Raw genomic sequence first — 22,496 nt, forward strand, 5'->3', positions numbered from 1 at the left:
GAGGCACCAGCAGACCAGACTGAAACTCAAGGGGAGTCACTCACAAAAGTCCCATGTCACCAAAGGGAAATTCAGTTGTCACCTGACCTACAGAGAAACCAGGAGAGAGAGAGAGGACCACATTTCCCAGGATTCAATCAGCATGACCACGACGTTCCCTCGGCTTTGATCTTTACAACATGGCAACCCAAGGTGACCTAATGTCAACCAATCTGCTATTTTCCCACTGTCCCTTCTGCCTGTCCCCACCTCATAAGCAAAAGTGAGTCTGAAATGGCCAACCTGCATCTCCGTTTTTGTTTCTGCCTCCTTCAGCCCATTTTTGGCCACCAAACCAACCCAGTTTGCTCAGCCTCCTTTTTGGAGTGAAGTGTGGCCTGAATCTAGAATTGCAGATGAGGCCAATTAAGATCTTTACACTGAATTGTTGGTAATTTTATCTTTCAACACGTCCTGGGATACATTAAGTTGTTTTACAAACTCTCTCTCGACTGTAGCGCGAATGGGTTTGTGGGAGATTCGGTGTCAGTCACTGGTCACTAAGCAGCAGGCCGTGGAGGGTAGAGTCCCCTGCTGGTGTGGAAAGGCGGGAGGGCTGGAATGGCAGAGCCCACGTCTGCGGCACTGAGAGGGGGTCGGAGACCAGAGCTCAACCCTCGCTGAGACTGTGCCGGGATGGTGGGGCTGCAGGGGACAGTGGGGCTGCAGGGGACGGTGGCTGCAGGGAGGCCAGGGCATGGGCCTGCTTCACAGCCTGCTGCACACCTTCCACACCTCGCTCTAAAGGAGGGTTATTAAAGACTGTCCATCATGAAGATTTTGGAATCAAGTTTGCCTATGAACCAGGTTGTTATGCTAGACCAAGAAGAGCTGGAACAGAATGATGAATGATGTTCAAAATAAAATCTAGTGAGCATCCCCCGACCCAGGCAGCCGCTCAGACTGAATTCTCGCAAAACACTATTTATGTCCTATATCCCGGGTGGGGGTGGGGGGTGACACCCTGGAGAAGGACTCACGGACCAGGGAGGCAGGACCCTCACCCTCCTGGAGCCTCCAGCCTGAGGCTCACTGAACCCCTCACCTGAGGTAGTAAGAAACTAAAAGCTCAAGAATAAAAGTTTACGCTTAAAACACCAAGCTATTCGGTTATAAAAGATACATTTAAATTTCCCGTAGGTGATAAAATAAAACCGGGAATTATTCACTATTTAGAAAATGTTGTCAACTCGACGCTCTGTATAAAAACCTATGCGCTGTGGCAGGTCTGTTCGTGGAGAAGAAGACAGACTATTAAATGCGTTTGCTATTAAGCAAGAAAAAAAGAAAGTAAAATGGAAATAAATGGAAATCACATCCCATTCAGAAGGGCAAGAGAGAGCCAGAGACCTGGGGAGAAGAGCCAATCTGAGGAAGAGGAGAACTGAGCAATGGGAGCTCGATATCCTGAAAAAGATTTAAAAATTAAGTCTTATTTTAAAGGGAGAGGGAAAAACGCTTACCAATGCCTTAGTACCAAGAAAAGGCCTTTGATCCTAAACATAAAGAAGCTTTCACATTTTAGTGGCAAATGGCAGAAGTGTCCTCCAGAAAGCTTTGCGAGACAAAGCAGAAAGGGACAAGCCCTGAGGACCGGGAGAGGGGCCCGGAGGGACTGGGCCACATAGACCCACACCAGAGGGTGCCCAGATCAGCCCGTCTTGGGACAACAGTGACTGTGTTACCACTAAGGGGGCCAAGAGTGCATGGGAGGGGGGCTGTGAGGATCTAGAACACAGTGGACAGGTCTGGTCTCCACTGGTCCAAGCTCCTGTAGGAGCAGGGAGGCCAGCACACCCACCCAGGAAGCACTGGGTCCCCCAGAGGGCTCACCAAAAAGGCCACCACCCATCTCCAGGAAGGGCCCAGGCAGACCCAAAGGCAGAGCCTGACAGCCCTGGCTGTGGTTTACTGGTCAGCAGCATATTCACCCAGTTGGCCCATATCAACACTCTGATGGGTGCCAACTGGGTGAATGTGCTGCCGACCAGTGAACTGCACAGCTCAAGTGCAGCACCTAGGACGCTGGGCTACTCTCAATAGGCTGGTGTTTGACAAGGGAACAACGCGGATGTGCGCACAAGAGAGAAAACTGCAGATTTCACTAATCAATATGGAGGGTTTGTTTTGTTTTGTTTTATTATTTTGTGGTACCAGGGGTTAAGCCCAGGGCACTCTAGCAGTAAGCCACATCCCCAGCCCTCTTTATTTTGAGACAGGATCTCCCTAAATTGCCTAGGGCCTCACTAAGTTGCTGAGGCTGGCCTTGAACTTCCATCCTCTGCCTTAGCCTCCCCCACGTTGCTGAGAGTACAGGCAAGCGCCACCACACCCGGACAGAGTTAATATTTGTAAATAAAATACTAGCAATTAATATGCCAGGACTAATTAGTGTTTATTACAAACACACAATGTGGCTCTATTTTAGACAATCTATTAACACGACTCAAAATATTAATACATCAAGAAAAAATATGATCTCTTAAGTAAATGCCAAAATGTCACGTGAAACATTCTGTATGTATTACCAGGAAAATTCTACTACATTAGAAAGAAAATTTCCTTCCCTTAAAGTCTATTTAAAACAAACAGTTAGTATTAATCATAATGGTGAAACCCCCAGGCATTTCATTAAGTCAGGAATGAGATAAAGATCTACTGATACCATTAATACTCAATATTGGTCTTCAGATTGCAACTAAGGGAAAAAAAAGATGTATGATAGGAAATAAAGAGGTAAAGTTAGACTTCCTGGTACATAATGTAATTATCTACGTGGAAAAATAAAAACAAGAAAATCAACGAAAATTATTAGAACTCACTGAACAGTTTGAAAAAAATAGCCAGTTTTCCTTTCTTTTCTCTCTTTCTTATTTATTTATTTATTTAATTTCTTGAGATGCTGGTGATGGAGCCCCAGGTCTCACATATGGGAGGCCAGTGCCCTACCGCTGAGCTACACCCCAGCCCTCTTTAAACATTTTGAGGCAGGGTCTCTGCAAACTTGCGATCCTGCATCAGGCTCCCAAGAGGCTAGGATGACCCTGTGGCTATGTACTTGGCTCCCTGGTTGTTTATTTATTTTTGGTACCTGGGGTTGAACCCAGAGGCACTTACTCACTGAGCCACAGCCCCAGTTCTTTTTGGGGGGGTGGGGTGGGGGGCATAATGGGGATTGAATCCAGGAGTACTTTACCACTGAGCCCCATCCCCAGCCCTATTTTGTATTTTACTTAGAGACAGGGTCTCACTGAGCTGCTTAGCGCCTTGCTGTTGCTGAGGCTGACTTTGCTTTGAACTCACAATTCTCGTGTCTCAGCCTCCCAAACCACTGGGATTATAGGCGCGCACCATCATGACCGGCTCCCAGTTCTTTTTTTATAGAAAGTCTCGCTAAATTGCTCAAGTTCCTGAGTGGCTGGGATTATAGGTGTGCACCACCACGCCTGGCCCTAGTTGTTATTTTTAATGAAAACTTTTCAGGGAAGTAGAGCTGACACAGAAGAGCATGCGGATCTCAAGTGTTCAACTCAGTCAATTTTTGCAAACTGAACACATCCATGTAACCATCATCCAGACAAAACACAAAGATGACCAGATGGGTCTTCCAGAAATCCCTACACACTGCGCCATGGCCACCGGAGTTCCAACGCTGCAGATTAATTTGCTTGCTTGTGAAATTCGTTGCTTTTTAAAACAACACCATAGAGACATGACTGGCATTCAGAAGCTGTGTTCATACTTACTTGATGAGTTCGGAATTGAAATTTATACAGAAAGATCAAGCAGTAGGCACGACGTTGTGCCTGGATTCTTTGATTCAACATGGTGTTTGAGAGACACACGTGCTTTTCATTTTGAATAATGGCATTACTGTCTCGGATAGAGAAAATACTGCATTAATAAAACACGAACGGAGTGCCACGGCACAAGATCAGCAGAGAATCAAAGAGCCTGTGAAACTAAAAATGCAAAAGCAGAAACAGGAAGAGTGAGAAACAGTTAAGGAACCATTCTAGATGTATAGCCTAGAGACTGAGGGGAGAAGTAAGGGTGAAGGAAGAAAGTCAAAGATCGTCCAAAAGGAAGGTTCAAGACCCAAGGAAAGGGGTCTAAATAGGGAGAATACACACACAGTTAGAAGGAAGGAAGGATCTCCAAGATGTCTGAGACTTCATGGGAAATTCCTACTGAGTGCCCAGCACAATGGACAAAAATGACCAACTCCAAACCACATCATCATAAAATTTCAGAATATGTGGAATAGAGCAATTTCAGAGGAGGAGACAAGCCACATTTAAAGAACCAGAAGTCAGAGTGGCTTTGGAGTTCCCAGCAGCTATGTTGTTACAAGACTGTCCCAAATTCTGAGAGAACACCATTTAAAATAGGTATGGTGGCGCACACCTGTAATCCCAGCTGCTGAGGAGGCTGAGGCAGGAGGATGGCAAGCTCAAGTCCAGCCTTGGCAACTTAGCAAGACCCTGTCTCAAAATAAAAGCATTAAAAAGAGTTTTGGGATGCAGATTGGTGGTAAGGCACCCCAAGGTTTGGTGGTCAGTACTGGAGAAGAAAACCGTTTATGAAGTTGGAAGGAGTAATCCAGAAATGTTTACTTATGGAAGGACTAAAACAATTACTTGGATACAAACATCAATAAAATGGGAAAATTTTATAAAGATAAAGATATGGGATCCAGGATACAAGAGACCCAATAGGGAGGGAAGCAAAAGGAATCCCAGGATCCTGCTAGAGGGCAGCAAGTTCTGATGAAAGGACCAGAGCACTCCAGAACTTTTCAGGAAGAGGAACCAGATAGACTAAGGTGGTTCAGAGGACTGAGAAGGGATTCCGACAAGTGGCACAGGGTCTGGGGTTGAATTAGTGAAAACTACATAGAAAATAAAGTAAGCAAACAAACACAAAGGCAATGATTAAAGCCAGGAAAAACAAACAAAAATAACTGTGCAGGAAGGGCTGGGGATGTAGCTCATGAGGTTCTGGGTTCAGTCCTCAGCACAGGGGAAAAAACAGCTTCTGGAAAACACTGCAGGAAAGGGGAAACCACCAGAGTACACCATGCAGATAAGCTGCCTATGGTTATAATGATGTAAGTATTGAAAATGATGTGAGGAGGCACATTGCAATGAGGGGAAGGGACGGATAACATATAGTACTGGGCTGTGGTCCAGGTCCTGGCACAGAGCTTCTAAAACCTTGGACTCTCCTGACTGGTGAAGCATCTTTGGTAAGCTAATAACATGGATTACTCTTGGTGGGGGCTCCTAGGTAGCTTTACAATGGGGACCGTTGCCAGGAAGATCAAGCCAGGATCACAGGGCTGGAATCTCCACCATCCCTCCCCATCTTCTAGAGAGAGGAAAGGTGCTGGAGGCTGAGGGCAGTTACCAATGCGCTGATTTAGTCAACCACACGGGCCGCATGGGAACAGAGCTTCCCAGTTAGCAAACCACCCGGAGAGGGCCAAGGATGCTCTGTCCACCCTCCCCGTGGGCCTGGCCTGTGCATCTCTTCCGTCTGGCTCTTCCTGATAAACTGGTAATCACACAGGAAGAGGTTTCTTAGTACTGTGTCATCCCAGCAAATTATCAAACCTGAAAGAAGATCGTAAGAACCGAGTTTGTGGCCATACTGGACAGTGTGGGTCAGCGGACACTTGTAGCTGGAGTCTACGGTGAGGACAATTGGTGGATGGAGCTCTGGACCAGGGAGCCTGAGGTTAACTCAGGGGAGTTAGTGCTGGACTTGAACAGACCCATAGGAAACTCAGCTTCAGAACATTGGAGACCTGGGGCCTTAGGAGGTGGGGGGACCCTCAGGAAGAGCCCGGGGTACACCTGGCAGAGGGGCCTAGGTGAGCGAGCTGATGCCTGGCCTCCCAAGGTGGAAAGTTAGGAGACCAGGGCTGGACCTCAGGGTGAGGCACAGGCCAGAGGTCTACTGCTGGGAGGTCGGAGGTAAACAAAGGTACACTGGAAAGAAGGGAGAGCGGCCCCGTGGGCAGAGCCCTGCAGAGTACACGTCTGACTTTTAAACACGTACGTGTAAAATTTTTATCAAAGTAAAAAAATGTAAAATATGTAAGATACTCATAAAATATTAACAGAGGTTATCACTGGGTGGTGTGATTGTGAGTGATTATCTAATTCTCTTTTGTATTTTTAATTTTTACAGTGAATATGAAATTCACAATGACTGCAGTATAAATTTTGCAATGAATACATAATTAAAAAGAGCTCTTAGGAGTCTAAGCCTGTCTTCTAGTGTCCGCCCTTATCCTTCTCTACTGGGCTGGAGGACAACATCTGGGGGAGAAGGAGGTGGGGTCCCTGTCACCTGCACCCCCACTCCTAGAGGCAGAGCACAGAGTGCTGATTTCATGGCTTCAGCCTTCTCCTCTGCTCTCCTCCCATTCTTTAGGATCTGATGTCTCTACAATTTCGAGCAAATATTCCAGTTTCCCAGAGAGGACTACGAGGTGTGGGGAATTGTGATTTTTTTTCCCTGTACGTATTACTCTGAGGAAACACTCTGGGGTTTGGTGGTGGGGCGGAGTGTCCTGTTGACATGAGTGGCTACGACCCATCCTTCCCCGTTCCCCAATATGGCAAGGGGGCTGGGGTGGGGAGTTCCAGGCTGGGGGGATAAGGAAAGTCAGTTTTCTGCATCTGTCCACCAAGAACCTTCAGGTGTGCTGACTGCCAAGGGGGCTTCACCCCACAAGCCGAACCCCCGACAAATGGCAGCGGGAAGTTCAGTCAGTGAAAGATGCTGAGAGGACGTTCCTTTCCTCTGACCTTTAGGGTGAACTTCCTAGGCACCCAGGGGCCCACTGAGCTTCACGCAGAGGCCTAGCTCCAGGGGACTATCCTGGGCATCCAACTGAGTGCCTAAGGAGCCCTGGAGCCAGTGTCCCTGGGCCTCACCCACAGCCTGTTCTCCCAGCTCTGAAGGGGCCTTGGTTCTGTCCAGCACAGTGGGTGGTCACGTCACCCGTAGCAGTCAGACAAGCTTGTCAGGGCCTCCCATTGCCACCAGGATGTGCCACAAGACTGACTGATGACACGGGGCCTAGATGTCCAGGAGAAGCAGACATTGGCTGTCCCTGACTGCCTGTGTGCCTGGCACCAGAGTTGTTACTAGAGTCATGTTGGCAGCAGAAGGAATGAGGACTGTGTCCTCAAACTCCAAACAGAAGCAGCAGAGCACAGCCCGCACCTCTCACTGGGGAAGGCTGGGGAAGGCTCCAGAAGGCTTCATGGGGCTGAGTCTACAGCAGGAGAATGCCCCGGGGTTCACCGGCTGGGTGTCACCTGTACGTGATGGCTGTCCATAGCGCGTCATTCAGTGAGGAAGACCACGGGCTCTGCCTTCAGTGCTGGCAATGAACTTCCCGAGTTTGCAATAGAATTCCACCTACTTTCTCTCCGACCTAAATGAGTCCCTGTGCTCTGCATTTCCACAAAGGAGAGAAGGTGGGCCAGGCTGGGCTCCAGGTCCTGCTCCACGGAGACGGACCCTGTGCGACTGGCATGGCCCAGGGAACCCCCCCCCCCCGGGGCACCCCCTGGGGCCTGCAGGCTGAGGCCTCTGAGTGCAGGAAGAGGCTTCCCGCACTTGAGCCCAGGTGGGCACCTGAGCCACCCTGTCCCCAGGAACCCCTCAAAACCATAGGACATAATGACTCACGGAGGACCAAAGAGGCCCGGAGATGAGAAGGGAAGCCAAGGGAGGCCATGGGGAAGAAATAGGAAGGCTGACTTCTGCTCTGAGCACCATCCGAGTCTTCTTGAGGTGTCTTGGGGGGCTTTGAGGGTAGGGTGGAAATAGAGGGATGGGCAAGAAGGGCAGGAGGGAAGGCCTACATCTGGAAGGGTCTGGAAAAGAGCACATTCCGAATCTCAGACAGAGAGGGATCAAAGCCATCAGAAGGGCTGGGCTGGCCTCCTTCCTCGGCCCTCCAGCCTCCTCCCTCGTCCTCCGCCCCCATCAACACACACATCCATCTTCACCCAAGAAAAATCCGAGGCCATCACTCTTCCCTCCGCCAGATCAACTTGATAAATTAATGGATCTGCGTGTTCCCTATTTATGTCCTGCCGTAACTCAGGAATTGGGCATTTAACTCAAGGGTGAAGTGTCTTCCATTTTTCCTTAAATCCTTAAATTTAAAATACAGCTGTCGGCTCCCTGGCAGCCCACAGCTTAGAGCCGGGTTCCCGGGGAGGGGGAGCCCTTCCAACGTTATTCATATTAATCTCTCTGCTGCCCTGAGCTGTCACCCGTGCTGGCTGATGAGGCAGCTGTCATTGCCTGGAACACTGTAGCGGTTACATTGCAATGTTGCTCTCGCTCCGGGGGCTGCCTGGGAAGTTCCCTTCTAAAGGAAAAGTGCCCACAGCACAGCAGCAGAGGGTCATGCAAAAGTATCGCCCATCGGCCCAGGCTGGTGCCAGGACCTAGCAATGTCCACAAAGTCCGTCTATGTCACCTGAAGCAGGTGCCTGCATACTGAACAGCTCCCCGAGGGAACTGTGTAGGAGGCCAGGTCCCCTGGCTTCCTGCCGTTCCTTTGCTTTAAAGACGTCTCTTCTGCGGGCATCTAGGGTTCTGTTCGGCAGGTGGGATACCAGAACAGGGACATGGACCACACCAGCTGGAGCAGAGCAGAAGATGGGGCCAGAGGATTCCCAGCACGAGGAGTAGGCCTGGCCTCCATAGAACCAGACCCAGTACCGAAGGCAGCCTCTGAGCACCACACAGTATTGAGCACCTCACAGGTGTGTCTCAGTTAACCCCACAATGACCCCGGGAGACGGTTCTATTGCAGCGACCCCCTGTCCTCAGGGCCATGCTCCAGACCCCCGGGGAGACACCTGGACCTGCCGACAGTACTGAGTTCTACACAGGTTGTGCCTTTGCCTACACAGATGTGACTGTGACGAAAGTTAGATTTATAAATTAGGCACCATACTAGATTAACACCGTAACTAAACCAGGAGAATAATTACAATATACTAGAATAAAAGTCATGTATTGTCTCTCTGTCCTCAAAGAGTCACACAGATGAGGCATTTTCCGACTCCCATGGACAATGGGTGACTGAGATCACAGAAGCAGAACTGTGGGAAGAGGGAGGGGGTTCTGAAATGTCCCCGTGTACCCATGAAGAATCCGGCACCCTCACAGACACGACGCAGCCTGCCTCGTCAGAGTCCCTCCTGCAGAGACCAGTGGCCGAGTCCAGCCTAGACTGGGAACCTGGGTGACTTCTGCCTAGGGTACTGTCACCTGGAGCCGTTAGGAACCAGGTGCCGCAGCTGGGAAGCCCTGTATTCCCAACCCCTGGGCAGGCTGCTGGCTGCTCTGAGGAGCAGACTGATGGGGTGGGGACAGCCTCATTACCTGGCTATTGGACCTGCCACTGGGAGGCGAGAGGCCCATGCAGAGGCTCCCTTCAGGTTCCCTCCGCTGTGACGCCCTGAGGCATTCTTCCCAGGTAATTGAGCAAATAGCAAACGTTTTGCTGGTTGGTTGGTTGGTTGCATTTCTGGGGATGAAACGCTGGGGCTCAGGTGGCAGGGTAGACAGCCCCCCCACTGGGCCACCCCTTGCTCAGCTGTGAAGAAGCGAGTGTCTTCCATTAGACAGTCCTACGGCTCCCTCCTCCGCAGAGCCCTGCCATCCACTAAGTGCACAAAACTCTGAACCCAGAGGAGGGTGAGGCGCAGAACAGCACCTGGCATGTAGAAAAGCAGCTTTGCCATCCACTCCACTCATAAAATCCCCTCCCGGCCACACACCCCACTCCCTGTACCCAAGTTATCACTTGCTTTGGGGTCTGCGTCTCTAACTGGCCTGTGAACTGCTGCAGGAGAGGGGCCTGGTCACTTACCAGTCTCCCTGGAAGGGCCTACCACAGGCTGAGCCCACACTGGTACCTAAAATACATCTGCTGACGCACAGAGAAGATACCTCTATTTTAAAGTCTAACAAAAAAATCTCATTTTTTCTCTTAAATCTTTCCTCTCATGTAAGCCAGGCACATTTCTCTAGTGGGGGGGGAGGATAATGGCCTCCCTTGAGGTGCCTCTGCATGTAGAATCTGAGCCCCCATGACCATGCACAGTGGGCAGTCCTCCCCCACTAAATGAGTCTATCAGCTCTAATGACTCCTGTACTTTATAATTTATCATCAAATTGTATGTTGGATTAAGGATTGCTCATTGTTAATCATCAGCTTGGATTAGTTATTAATGAGCAATGTCACTAATCACAGGGCCACTTAAACAGAGCAGGAGGCCCCGCTGTCTGCTGACAGAGGAGACCTGACTCAGCGTTCAGCCCGCATCCTGAAAGCCAGGGGCTGTGAAGTGTCCCATCCATGCTCCTGGGACCCTGTGGCCTCAGGGCAGAAGGCCTGGGAGCCTACAGCTGGGAGAACCGTCCAGACCCACAGTTCCAGGGCCGGAGCTATGTACAGTCCTCTGCAGGCCTCTGAGCCAGGTGTCCAGGGACCCAGATGCCCTCAGGAGAAACAGCATCCCCTTGGTGCCTACCACGGCTGCTCTTCTTCGCATCCGTGTCCATGAAGTTATAAGGACAGAGTTTACATGTCCACCGACACAGCCACACACCTGGCAGGTCTGCCGAGATCCAGGAGGGATCTTTGTTGAAGGTCTGTCCTTGTCCTCAACCAGCCCTCACTTATTTTTCCCATCCTCGGCCAACCTGGCCACCCCCTGCCCTCAGCAGGGCTCCAGGATCACCCACTTTCCTGCTCTTCACTACCGATGCCACCTCTGCCTTCTCAAAGCCAGTGAGAGTCCTGGAACCTGAGGCGTCGTCCTGCTGTCCAAACCTCAGTGCCCGCAGTCCCCTGGACAGCCAGGGAGGTTTGGCTGTGACGGGTGAGTGGGTGGAGTCTCGAAGAGGTATCAGGGGCTTCCCTGAAGTGTACCCCCTGGGGACAGCAGGGTCCTGTGAGACCTGAGCCCCACTTCCTGGGCTCTGCCCTCCAGCCCCAAGCCTGGCTGCCAGTGACAAGGGACTCGGGCTCAGGACAGAAGAGTGTCCCGTGGAGCAGAGAGGGCCCCCGTGAGGGAGGCTGGAGGGACAAAGATGTGTGGGACTCAGAAACCAGAGGTGGAACCTACAGTAGGCACAGGGACGGGGACTACTTTTGAAGGGACTGCCACCATCACAGGGGTGAAGGGCCTAAGCCGCCTACGACAGGGTCGGACCTTATCAGGCTTACACAGTGCACCAGGCACCAAGGCGCCCACTGACCCATGCAGGACAGGAAATGCCCAGAACAGGAAGTGGACCCTGCTGCCAGGGCCGAGGGCAGAGGAGGGAGCGGCTGCTTAACAGCACCACGTGACATGGTCATCCACAAAACAGAAGCAAAACCACAGGATGTTACTGGGCAGTGGGCTCAGCGCAGACCCACCAGCAAGAGGACAAGGGGTAGGTGGGAAGGTCACCCTGGGGTCTCTGCCCAAGTCCAGCCAGCCAGCAACAGGTGATTCAGATGGTCCAAGCCATGCCGAGGGCTGAAAGAACTCCCACGGCCCGCCTGCACCCCCAGGAAGACCTAGCCGTGATGCGGCTCCCCAGGCAGCGCGAAGTACCACAAGCCAGCCATGAAGGAGGACCAACCTGAGCTCCGGGGACTCCTTCCTCCCTGTTGCCCTTACCCGCTAGGCCCCAAGGAAAGGGGCAGAGGGTCTGCCGCAGCTCCCCAATGTGGCAGCGGCCTGGGGCAGGAGGGTATCTGAATCTTGCTGAGTGGGTTGATCCCTGTGGGGACCTGGACAGTGTGAACAGGAGCCAACCGTGGCCTGCTGGGGACTGGCAGGGCTTTCTCCTCAGAGTGGTGTCACAGCGGGGCGGCTGGCGCTTCCCTCCCAGCACAGGAAGAGGACCCACCTCGCCCAGCAAGTGACACGGGGTGAAGGCCACAGGGGTTTTAAAAACAGGGCCATGTGTCCCGCACGAGGTTTGGGTCAGTATCAGCTGCACGTGGGACACTAGGATCGTGGATTACAAGGAGCCAAGATGCAGGCACCTCCTAAAGACACGGAGCAACTGGGGCTCTGCTGGTCACAGGAAGCACGGCTCATTCAGGACACAGGACAGCACAGGATGCTCCTTGGGGCCTGGCTGTGCGCTGACCGTGTCATCTCAAAGTGTTCGCCTTCCACTTGTTAAGAATAGAGGAAACTCACTATAGAGCCAGGCAGGGACGGGTGGCCGATCCACAACAGCATGCTTTACTGCGGCCCTCGACAGCAGCAAGAGGCCACGTGGCACAAGAGGCACATCCCAGCTCAGCCCTTGAGGACGTTGGGCATGGGTGAATGACACAGTCCCCAGTGTAACACTGTTGAGTGGCTCACAGCTGCTGCCCCGTAGCTCCACCTGCTGGTGTTCTGAGCTGCGGGCGCCATCTCCCCTTCTGGGGGATGCCTGTGCCCTGGGCCTGGGCGCCCTGGACAGCTGCTGCCCCTCCTTGCCTGAGTGTCCCCCACTCTCCACTCTGCCCATCCCTTCACGTCCCCCCACCCCACTGGCCTCAGCACAGATGCTCCCCAGATGCCTCACTAAGGCTGCAGTGAGCCCCCTGCGTGAGCACAGGACGCCTCGCCTTCCTGGGGTTGATCTGGGACATGGCTGCCCCTTTCTCTGGACCCTGGTTCTCCTCCCACTCTCTGGTGTCACTCCCTGAGTTTCCACGAAGGCTCAATTCACCCTGGAAGTATGGATGTCCCCTTCTCGTCCCCCCAGCACCTCTGGGCAACCCCCTTCTATCATTGATGAGCCGAACCCTTCTCCTGAGCCTCTGGTCACCTCATCTGTCCATCCATTCAATGGTCCTTTTTGGCATGCCCACTAAGTCCAGGGTGCTCATTGGGCACTGCGGACATGGCTCTGAGAGGGACAGCTGTGGACCTGGCTTCACAAAGCACACAGACCAGCGGGCCACACAGAAAGGCTGCTGGCCTGGAAAGCCAGGGAGGAAGCTGAGCAGGATTCAGGTGACCCCAGGGCTTCCTGGGGTGGGCCCCACGGCACCTGTGCCCCCCAGGAAATTTTGCACAAAGTTCCATCCATTTAAACAGGTCTGGGGAAGAGGACCTCCGGCTTGTGTCCAGTCATCAAAAAGGCCCGACAAGTTAAGCCCAGTGGTCTGGTGACAGTCACTGAAATGACATCCCTGCAGAATAACCAGGGCTTGGTCCGTGGATCTGGGTGCCTTCTCCACACAAGAGATGAGAGCTGGGTCAGTGCTAACCAAAGCCTCCCACAGTAGACCCCAGCACAGGGAGGCTGCGGACACTCCTGTCCTGTAGGCTTGGCTGGAGCCCTTGGAAGACGGGCCATGTTTCTCCTGTGGTTTTGGGGGACACTATCCCCTGGCCCCCAGCCCACAGCAATACCCCATACCAGCTGCCCATAATTCTCTGGGTGAGGAGCATGGTCGAGGCTGTCCAGACAGAGGGGGGCCTCCAGGGAAGAGACACAGAGCAAAGACAGAGTGCCCAGGGCCTAGAGGCCAGATGCACTCTCAGACCTGCTGCAGGTCCTTGTGGTCCTGAAGGAGAGGGATTTACTTTGCCAACACCTGGAAGGATCTAGATCATGGCATTCCTTGGAAGCCTGAAGACCTGACCATAAGGCTTCTGTGTGCCCAGCACCATCATGTGGGGCTGGTGGCAGGCCCTCCTCGGGTGGTACATGGTTCCACTCCACCCCACAGCTCCCACCCTGGCACTTGGCCTGGCCCTCTTTAGCACTGCCCATTGTCCACTCTGGTGCAGACGGAGAGCAAAGGACGGGAGAAGACCTTGGAAAATGACTCTTTGCCAGGCGGGAGGAAGAAAAGATAAGCAGGAAGAAACAGAGAGTGAGCAGGGATAGAAGGACGGGACCTCCCACGGCCACGCATCTCACTTCACGTGGCACGCCATGGCGTCTGGTACCTAAGGACTCCTCCGTCTCGGTGCTGTTTGTATTAAGAGAAGTTCTCATCCCACCCTTCACGAGAGCAAAATCATAACTATGAACATTCTAGCATCAAGGGAAGAAGGAGGCACCATGTGCTGGTGAGGAGGAAACCACCCTGTGGTTAGTAATGTCAGAAGGACCATCAGATGTCTCTCCTGCGATTTGACACCCCATCCACGATTAACAAATTAAGCATTTGTAAGTGAATGTACATCCAAGGAGATCATTGGCACTTGAGTGTTTGGCGCATCAGAGGCACACACAACAGTAATGACTCACGATCACGACTCTGAGTCTTTAAAGTGCATATTAATCATCTGTTAATGACACCATAACTCATGGAACACAAGCTGGTTCTGCTCAGTGCGTGATGTCCCCAGAGACACCACTACAGGTGTTCTGGGCACCAAGGCGCAAGCTGTGAGCAAGCCTCCCCTCCATTGCCAATGCCCTCACTCTGCTACCGTCACGGCGGATGGCCAACCTCTCTGTGTGTCAGGGGTGGCTGGGGAGTGGGGGGCATCATTTGGCCAAAACATGAAACCAATGTCCTGAAGTCCGTCATTTCAATTTCACCCCTTTCACGTCTGGAGGCCGCTGGGTCTGCAAGCTTTGCCATTCAGGTTTACCTGTGGCTGAAGGCTGTGCCCTGGCTCTCGGGAAACCTTAGTGAGGTTTGCTACGTCTTAGCTCCCAGTGGGCCCAGCCGTGGCCCTGCCACCCTGCATGTGGTCCAGGTGGAAACTGAACTGTGACAGAGAGTTGGCTGGGAAAGGAACCCTCCTGGTACCCAGGTGGGCCCTGGTCTCACACAGCCTCCCACTTTCCACCTCAAACAGGAGAACACAGACCCTCTCAGAATTGGGCTCTTCTTATGGCAAACTTGCAGACCGAGAAAAAATCTGGGCCACCTGTAGCCAGTCCTCATCCCATGGCGCTCTCCCTTTCCCTTAATACCAACAAACACACCACTGGGATGAGCCAACAGAGACCCCGTCTCCAGCTCCCCTGACTTCAGACACTTGGCATTCTCTGGCCCTCACTCAGGAGATGCCATCGCTGCCCACCCCGGGCACATCCTGCCCTGTGGAGCTTGGAAACAGGACGTCACAGGGACTTCGCAGACGTGATTCAGGGAAATATCTTGAGATGCGGCCACTGTCTTGGATTGCTCCTGTGGACCCCAAATGTAGCCACAGGGCTTTCTAAGAGGGCAGCAGAAAAATGGAGGAAGAGGCCAGGCAGCTGTGAGGCCAGAGGGGCCTCCAGGAGCAGGAAAGGACCAGGAGACAGTTCTCCACAGGGGACTCCGGGAGGACCCTGGATTTCAGCCTCATTGGGCCCACTTCAGATTTCTGAGCTCTGGAACAGTCAGACCAGATCTGCACTGTTCTGAGTCCTCGTGGGTGCAGTCACTGGTTACAGCAGCAGGAGGAAGCACTGGGCACTGAGGCCAACCTGCTTCACTCAACACCCTGACACTCACACTTCGCAGCGGGCACAAGACCTGTGGACCCCCACGCCCCTCCAGGCAGGGACCTGGGGTGGGAGCCACATGGAGTTCCCAGAGGCCCTCCCCTATGCAAGACGCCACAACTATTGTCCCTTCCTGTGTGGAGCTATGTCACAAACAAGGGTGAGAGACTCTGCAGTTATTCAAGTCTCATGTAATAAAGTAGCTCCCAACCAGGGGCGTGCAAGTCCTGGCTGGAGAGAGCCTGACCCTGGAGCATCCCTAACCTCACGTGCTGGGTTTCCTGTCCACACATCCTTCAATGAATGGATAAGGTACAATAACAAGTCCCATGTGTAAAGTAGGCATAGTAAGAGGTTAATGACAGTAACTAGAAATAGAGCAATTGTAACCACAGAGTGTAATACAACTTATTTAAAGCGAATGAAGTGCTTATTTGGGGAATTTTCCCCACTTCCTATTTTCAAATCGACTGGCGGATGGTAACGGAGACCACAGAAAGCAAAGCCCCTAAAGCCACAGTCCTAGGAATTAAGGACCAAGGAAGAATAAAAAGTGTGAATGTGACCATCAGTCTAAAGTTTCAGTGTGGCTGTGTCGACATGCAGCTGAAGGAACAAAGGGCAGGGTCCGCCCTCTGCAGGGAACTCTGATCTAAGACACCCGCCATTCCCCAGGGCTGCTGGCACCCTGGTGTCCCAGCCCTCCCCACTCTATGGCTCCTCTGTCCTGGGACCTGGGGACCGACCGCTGACCCGCCAGAGCTCGCTGTCACAGACCTGATGGGGAGAGAAGGGTCCCCGGCATCCCACCAGTCCTTCGGGGGGCTGATGTACATGCACCACAGCTCCCAGCTGTAGCCATGGGCAGAGTTTTCGTAGCGCTGCACCTCAAAGTTGTCCTGCTTGATGTTGTCGATGGAGGGGAGGATCACTCGCTTCCGGTTCTCCTGGATGCGGGACAGGACTGGCTCAGCCCTGAAACAGAGAAGTGGAATCAACTCTCCCTGGTGGCCTTGGACGTGTGGGCCATGCCCCAGGCTCTTGCCCTCCTGGAGTCCCTAGTGATGGTGGGAGGGAGAACTCAGAACCCGGGGTGCCCAGTCCAGAGCGCCAGGCCTCCCTATTGGTCAGTGACGGTAGGATTCCCACATTCCCACTGTTCTCCGGTGCCACACAGGTCACGACTTCCCCCTCACTATGCCTCTTGCTGCTTCTGCTGGCTGACACTGAATTTCCTTTCCCCAAATAGGCCATGTCTGCCTGGATAGCCTGGTTTTAATAAGCGATTCACTGGCTTCTTTGCATGTGTGGCTATTTCAGTTTTTTTAATTGATTATTTAATTGATTTCTTAAAAGGGATCTAATTGAATCGGTTAGCAATGGAAGGCCTGGAACTAATTAAACGCAAAGGCAGGCAGGATCCTGCCTCCTAGCGTGCTTTCTCTCTGAGGCTGCTGCGGGCTTCCACCAGGAATCTGGCTCCAAGTTCAAGGTGTAGCTGGCTGGCCTGGGAGAAAGCAGATGGTCAGGCACCTCTGCCAACGTGTGTCTCCCAGGCAGACCTGGGAAGGGGCCATTTCCCACATTTGAGAAGGACAAGATGGCTCTGGGTAGCCAAGGCATTAATCTCTCAGCTTAGATCAGAGTGTGGGCTTTGGAAAAGAGTCAAGGGAAATCCCGTTCCTCTGCATTATTTGGAAGAATAATGAGAGCGCTGGGTGCACAGCCCATCTCTGTTCATTTGCAGCTATTGAATTACCTGTGGGCTCATCTCATCTTTCTATTTAAAACAAACAATAAAATATACCCCAGGCCATTTACTGCCTTCTACAGTCTGGCCTGCACCATTCCAGCTGGAGGCAGGCGGGGGGCTCTCCTGGCTGGAAACCGAGCTTCAGGACTCGGCCCTCCAGGGTTCCACTCTGCCCTCCCCTGGGAATGCCCTTGGCCACTGGTAGAGAGCCCAGCACCCAGGAGGCTTAGATCCAATGTCACCTCTCCCTAGACGCCCTTCCCAATTCCCCTAGGAGGAGGGTTTCCTCCCTCTGGACTCAGGCCACACCTCACCTTATTCAAGCTGCACAGCCTTTGTTAATCTCTGAGCTGCCACCTACCCAGCACCTGGGCCCAGGCACCATTTGAAATGATTTCCATGCACTGTATCCCAGAAGGGGACGCAGTGATCATCATTTACCAAGTGAGGAGACTGAGGCTCAGGGAGGGTTAAGCAGCTGGCCCTGGGCCCAAAGGCCAGCTGGCAGAGAGGCAGGTATCTAACCAAATGATCTGTTTCCTGCCTCACCCTATGACCTACTGCCTCCTTGAAGGGACCACGGGTGGCCTGTCGCTGTGCTGTGCGCAGAGAGCTCTCAGCTCAGTGCTCCCTGTGCTGTCCCTCAGCGTGAAGACCTAAGCCCTTGGTTGAAGTGATGTTGTTGCAGGCAAAGTGTCAGAGTCCGCTGTGCACAGGAGGAGGGGCAACTCCCCCTGGGGACTGCTGCCCTCCCTGGGCATGTCTGTGGACTGCCGTGCCTCTTGGAGGGGCATGCTCCCACCCCAACCTCCCAGGAAGGCTGGGCTTGTGGGGGAGCTGGTTTGCCCATGGGGTCTGAGCAGGAGTGACAAGGTCACAGCTGAGCCAAAGCTGTAGTAGCCGCTGCAAGGTGCAGCCTTTCTTCTCCCTCCTGGCCCTCAAAATGGCATGTGGTAGAAGGAGGATCTCTTGTGACCCAGAACATAGAGGAGCTCTCAAGCAGAGCCACGGACAACCCACAGCCGACAGGCCGATGGACATTACCAGGTAGGGAGTTTGGGGAAGAGGGAAGAGCTGAGCCGGGGCAGTGGCAGCCAGAACAGGAAGAGGGAGCCAGTGAGGAGTTGGTTCAAAGGCAAAATGGCTAGAGGTGGGGCTGGGTGGGGAGGGCCAGGGAGGGGACGGGAAGGAGGGCAGAGTTGAAGACTTGGAGGATTAAAGGCAGGCAGCTGCCTTGGGCCCCCAAGTGCATTGTTCAGGAGGCTCCCAGCTCAGTGATTCTCAAGCTGACTGTGTGTGTTCTGATGACTGGTGGTGACTGGTGGCCGGGGCTGGTTAGGGCGGGTACAGGACCCACACAGCTTCTGACTTCAGGGGTCTGGGAGGAGCCTGCCAACTGTGGATTTGCATTTCTAACAAGCTCTGAGGCTGCTGGTCTGGGGACCTGCTTCACTACTGCAAAGGGTGAACTACTCAGAAGCTCAGGGGACAGGTAGGAACTGAAGATGCTCAGCTTCAAGCCACCAGCATTGACAGCAGCAAAGAACCAGGCAAGGAGACTGGCCTGGGAGGTGAGGACAGATGCCAGTGTGCCCCGGGATGGGCCGTGTCCACAGGGACCTCGGCTGCCCTGTGCTGATCTGCACAGGCTCCTTGAGAAGCCTCCATTGAGAGGCCTGGGAAGTTGGCAGATGAGGACACATTTGAATGCTTTTGGGGACATCAGGATTTCCCCCCTTTAATATCAGGGATTGCACCACTGAGTCATGTTACCAAGCCCTTTTTATGTTTTATTTTGAGACAGGGTCTCGCTAAGTTGCTGAGGCTGGCTGTGAACTTTGACTCCTCCTGCCTCAGCTCCCGAGTCACAGGGACTTCAGCTATGTGCCACCACGCCTGGAAAGACACCAGTTCTTTAAAGCTGGTACTGTGAACAAGTTATTCAAGGGTATCGTTGGGTGTAAATCAACCTTTTCTGTGAAGACAAGACTTGGCTTCTTTAACAAGCTGACCTCACAGGGTGTTAGCTGGGCCCTGGGAGGAGGGGGTGGGGGGGTCAGAAAAGGGTGAGTGACAGGAACATAAAAGCAGTTTGATAAGAGCATTAAATTCTCAGGGCACAGTAATGTGACTATAGTTAGCTGTAATCTATTGTATATTTCAAAATAGCTACAATGTCCCCAACACAAAGAAATGATAAGTAGTTGAGGTGACAGGTGTGCTCAGTATCTGATTTGACCAGTGCATGCTGTAGGTATGTGTAAAACAGCACACTGTACCCTGTGAATAGGTGCAGTCATGTGTGTGGATTAAAAAAAAAAAAAGACTCTTCTCTCTAATAAGCGACTCCAGTGCAGCCTGTCAAGCCTCTGACATGACATGGAGTTGTCCCCGGGGTGCCCTTGGACCCGCCTCTCCATGGGGAAGTTCTGCTTTGCCTTCGCCATCTCACTGTGTGAACTGGTGGTGCTGCCTCTTGCTTCCACAGGCACAGCCCTGTCCCTCAGTTCTTCTTTCTACCTGGGAAAACCTCAGGGCCACATCTACGGAGAATAAAGCTCCTCTTCCTCCCGTGAGACCAGAGCCAAGACCCTGAAGCCGGAAACTGCCACGAAGGTGGAATTATCAGGCCTCCTCCCGAGAAGAGGGAACGCGTCAGTGGGGAGAAGATCAACACAAACACAACTGCTGGGTCCCCCGCCCAGGATCGTTGCGCGTTCTGCGAGAGGAGTGTCGGGCCCGTCCCTGGGCGTGAAGATCAGGCTGGTAGATGGGACAGGCAGTCAGCTCCCCTGTTTTTCTCCCAGCAGGACTCCCACCTCCTCCACCACCCTTTTTCATCCCTCCAGTGGCCCCTGAGGAGCAGGTGGAGCGTGCCCTCCCCCAGGTTACAGCTCCTTCTAAGGCCACAGAAGGCCCTAGTGCTCCCAGTGTCGGCCTGTGACCTACCAGCCAGCAGTGAACTCCACATGGGCGTCAAAGAAGCCGGTGACCTGGCCGGTGGCCACCTTCCAGCCCTCGATGCGCGCGCGGATCAGGCCCTCTCTCTTCTGGTTACGCACCACCTTCACCAGACCGGGGTAGCGCTTGTGCACATACTCCTCCAGCGGGGCCTTCAGCTCCTCTGCCAGGGACAAGAGCAAGAGGTCCACGGTCAGGGCATCTCCACGGGCAACCAACCCGTGACGCTTGCATACCCTAAGAGGGTTGAGTGACTGCAAAAGTGTCAATGTCGGTAAGGCCAGTGGAAAGGTGGCCCAGTCCGAGGGCAGCCTCACTTTGGACAGCTGCACTCTGAGGACCACCGGGTCATAGCTGGCCGGAATACAGCCCTGGCTTCCACAGCCCAGCTGCTGCAGGCGGGCAGGGGTCCTTTGGGATGTCTTTTCTTTGTGGCCCTTCTACTTTCTTAGCTAGTACCCCTATTGCCCCAAAGCCCCCGGGGCCTTCTGGTCAACTCCTAAGTGGACTCTCCCTGTGCACAAACTGCTGCTCATGGAATGCGTGCTGGCTGCCCAGATGCAGGGCCACAGGCCAGATTCACCAGGGACAAGGCCTGTGCTGGTCTTTGCCCAGCAGCAGAAATCCTGCTGGGGGTGGAAATCCTGCAAGGCTGCCGACACCTGAACACCACCCTCCGCCCCTTGGCAGCAGCAGCAAGCGGGTGAGAAGGTGTTTCATTTCTGTGATCTAATTTAATCCTGAAGCAACCCTAGGAGGTTGCTAGACTAATCCCATTAATTAGCAAGATTAATTCCATTTTGCAAATTAAGATACAATGTGAGGGAGGCCAACCTGTCCTAAGGTCACACACCTAGCAATGAAGAGCTGAGACCTAATCCCACCGTGCGCCCTCGTAGGTGGAGGTGGGGGCTGGGCAGACAGCACATAGGGGAGGGATGCCCGGGTGCACCCCAAGGATCTGCGCAGAGTCTCCCCCTGGGGGTCACTCCAGGAGCTGCATGGGTGATTCTGATGCAAGCAGGTCCCCAGGTGGACCTTCCAGAAATGCTTTTACCTCTGGGTTTACTGTAGAGAAAGCTAGAGAGGCTGCATTACCAGACGTTGTCACATCCTAGATAAACCTGGCAGCGTACATAAGGGTCAGCTGTTTGCGTGGTGGCTGTTGTGCCTGGAAAGAGGCAGCCCTGTGACCCCAGGAGAAACAGAGAAGGAGTATTTAGACAAACGGGGCAAGAGGACCCAAAGGGCAAGGGCACAGGAAAGGCGCTGTCAGTCGATGGCCCTGTGTGGGGAACGAGTGCACAAGGCACCCAACTGTGTCCCCACAGAACTCTGCTCTTGAGTCCTAGCCCCGTAGCTCAGAATGTGGCTGTGCTTGAAGACAGGCCCTGTAAAGGGACAGCTGCATAAAGTGAGGCCATTAGGGGGGCCCGGTTCTTAAGGACTCATGTCCCAGAGGTGGAGGGACTCAAGCAGACATGCGGGGTGTGTGGGCACCGAAGGACGACCATGGGATGAGGTAGCAAGGGGGGTCGTCCAGAAGCCAAGGAGAGAGACCCAAGGAAAGCACCCCCACTACGCCTTGATCTTGACCTTCCAGTCTCCAGACTGTGGGAAAACACCTTTCTGAGATTCACCACCTGCGGTCCAGGGAGCTCTGCTGTGGCTGCCCCAGAAGACTACTTGAGGGCGGCTGATGACCAGGTGCCATCACCCTTGAGGAGGACCTCTGCCATGGTCCAGCATATGGGTGGGCTGAAGCTGCAGGCGTGGGCTGTGGGCACCCTGGGCCACTCTGGGCAGGTCAGCCCACTCCTGCCTCCACTCACTGGTCTCCAGAGAGTGAGGTGACCGGAGGAGCAGGTGCACCTAGGGATGATGGGCAATGCTAATCATTGTCCAGCCTTATGGACATCAGGAGTAAATGGAATTACATGTGAGGGTTTTTTTTTTAATTTTTTATTGTTGGTTGTTCAAAACATTACATAGTTCTTGATATATCATATTTCACACTTTGATTCAAGTGGGTTATGAACTCCCATTTTTACCCCATATACAGATTGCAGAATCACATCAGTTACACATCCATTGATTTACATATTGCCATACTAGTGTCTGTTGTGTTCTGCTGCCTTTCCTATCCTCTACTATCCCCCCTCCCCTCCCCTCCCCTCTTCTCTCTCTACCCCCTCTACTGTCATTCATTTCTACTCTTTGTATTATTTTTCCCGTT

At 53.1% G+C, this 22,496-nt stretch overlaps 1 protein-coding gene across 4 annotated transcripts in view; it reads right to left on the bottom strand.

Moving 5' to 3' along the window:
- The window catches only part of Galnt17 (polypeptide N-acetylgalactosaminyltransferase 17), a 362,408-nt gene that overhangs the window by 129,574 nt on the left and 210,338 nt on the right, over nucleotides 1–22,496 (bottom strand). For 3 of the 4 annotated variants that reach the window (XM_048789883.1, XM_048789884.1, XM_048789885.1), the window contains exons 4-5: nucleotides 20,249–20,423; nucleotides 16,324–16,521 (exon numbers count right to left, since the gene is read on the bottom strand). The exons of the other annotated variant lie outside the window; for it this stretch is intronic. In XM_048789883.1, coding sequence (XP_048645840.1) covers nucleotides 16,324–16,521; nucleotides 20,249–20,423 — 373 coding nt within the window. The remainder of the gene's footprint in view (nucleotides 1–16,323; nucleotides 16,522–20,248; nucleotides 20,424–22,496) is intronic. 4 annotated transcript variants of the gene reach the window in all.

Source organism: Marmota marmota, unplaced genomic scaffold (genome assembly GCF_001458135.2).
Source record: "Marmota marmota marmota unplaced genomic scaffold, marMar, whole genome shotgun sequence".
Classification (NCBI taxonomy): Eukaryota; Metazoa; Chordata; class Mammalia; order Rodentia; family Sciuridae; genus Marmota; species Marmota marmota.